Genomic DNA, 496 nt, shown 5'->3' with positions numbered 1-496 from the left:
ACATTTCGTCTTTCTCTGTTTTTATTATTAAATGCAGCACAAAATTCCTGGGTCTGACATTCATACATATTGGTCTTATCCTTTCCTCTCCTGTGGCAGCTGAATTTGAGATTTCCCGCATATTTTTTTCTCAGTTTTTTTTCGCATGACCTATCATTGTATATTATTTTATAATACTCTCTGCTCATTATCTTTAACATGTCAGGGCAACTGATAATGTTAGAATAACTTTAAAAGCTGATTTTGTTTAAATAACTTTTTTTTTTTATAATCAGAATTTTTGAAACGTTTCCTCTTTGCAAGCCTAAAGCGCACACATAGGTGGACATAACCACTCTTGGATTTCAGGTTTTGGAACGGTCTTGTGTGGTAGTTGACGGTGTGAATGTCTCCCTACGATTATGGGACACCTTTGGGGACCATGACAAAGACCGACGTTTTGCCTACGGCAGGTTAGTGCTGCTTTGTCTGGGGGTGATGGTCATGTGAAGCTTTG

The 496-nt window shown here is 37.9% G+C and overlaps 1 protein-coding gene across 1 annotated transcript in view; it reads left to right on the top strand.

Annotated features, from left to right (window-relative positions):
* The window catches only part of LOC119591267 (rho-related BTB domain-containing protein 1-like), a gene marked incomplete in the record, with an annotated part of 74215 nt that overhangs the window by 63629 nt on the left and 10090 nt on the right, over positions 1 to 496 (top strand). The window contains 1 exon segment of the mRNA XM_037939984.1: positions 349 to 452. Within this exon segment, the coding sequence (XP_037795912.1) occupies positions 349 to 452 (104 nt within the window).

The sequence above is a fragment of the Penaeus monodon genome, chromosome 28 (genome assembly GCF_015228065.2).
Source record: "Penaeus monodon isolate SGIC_2016 chromosome 28, NSTDA_Pmon_1, whole genome shotgun sequence".
NCBI lineage: Eukaryota > Metazoa > Arthropoda > Malacostraca > Decapoda > Penaeidae > Penaeus > Penaeus monodon.
Note: the sequence above shows the minus strand (reverse complement) of the source record. Positions and strands in the feature narration are given on the sequence as shown.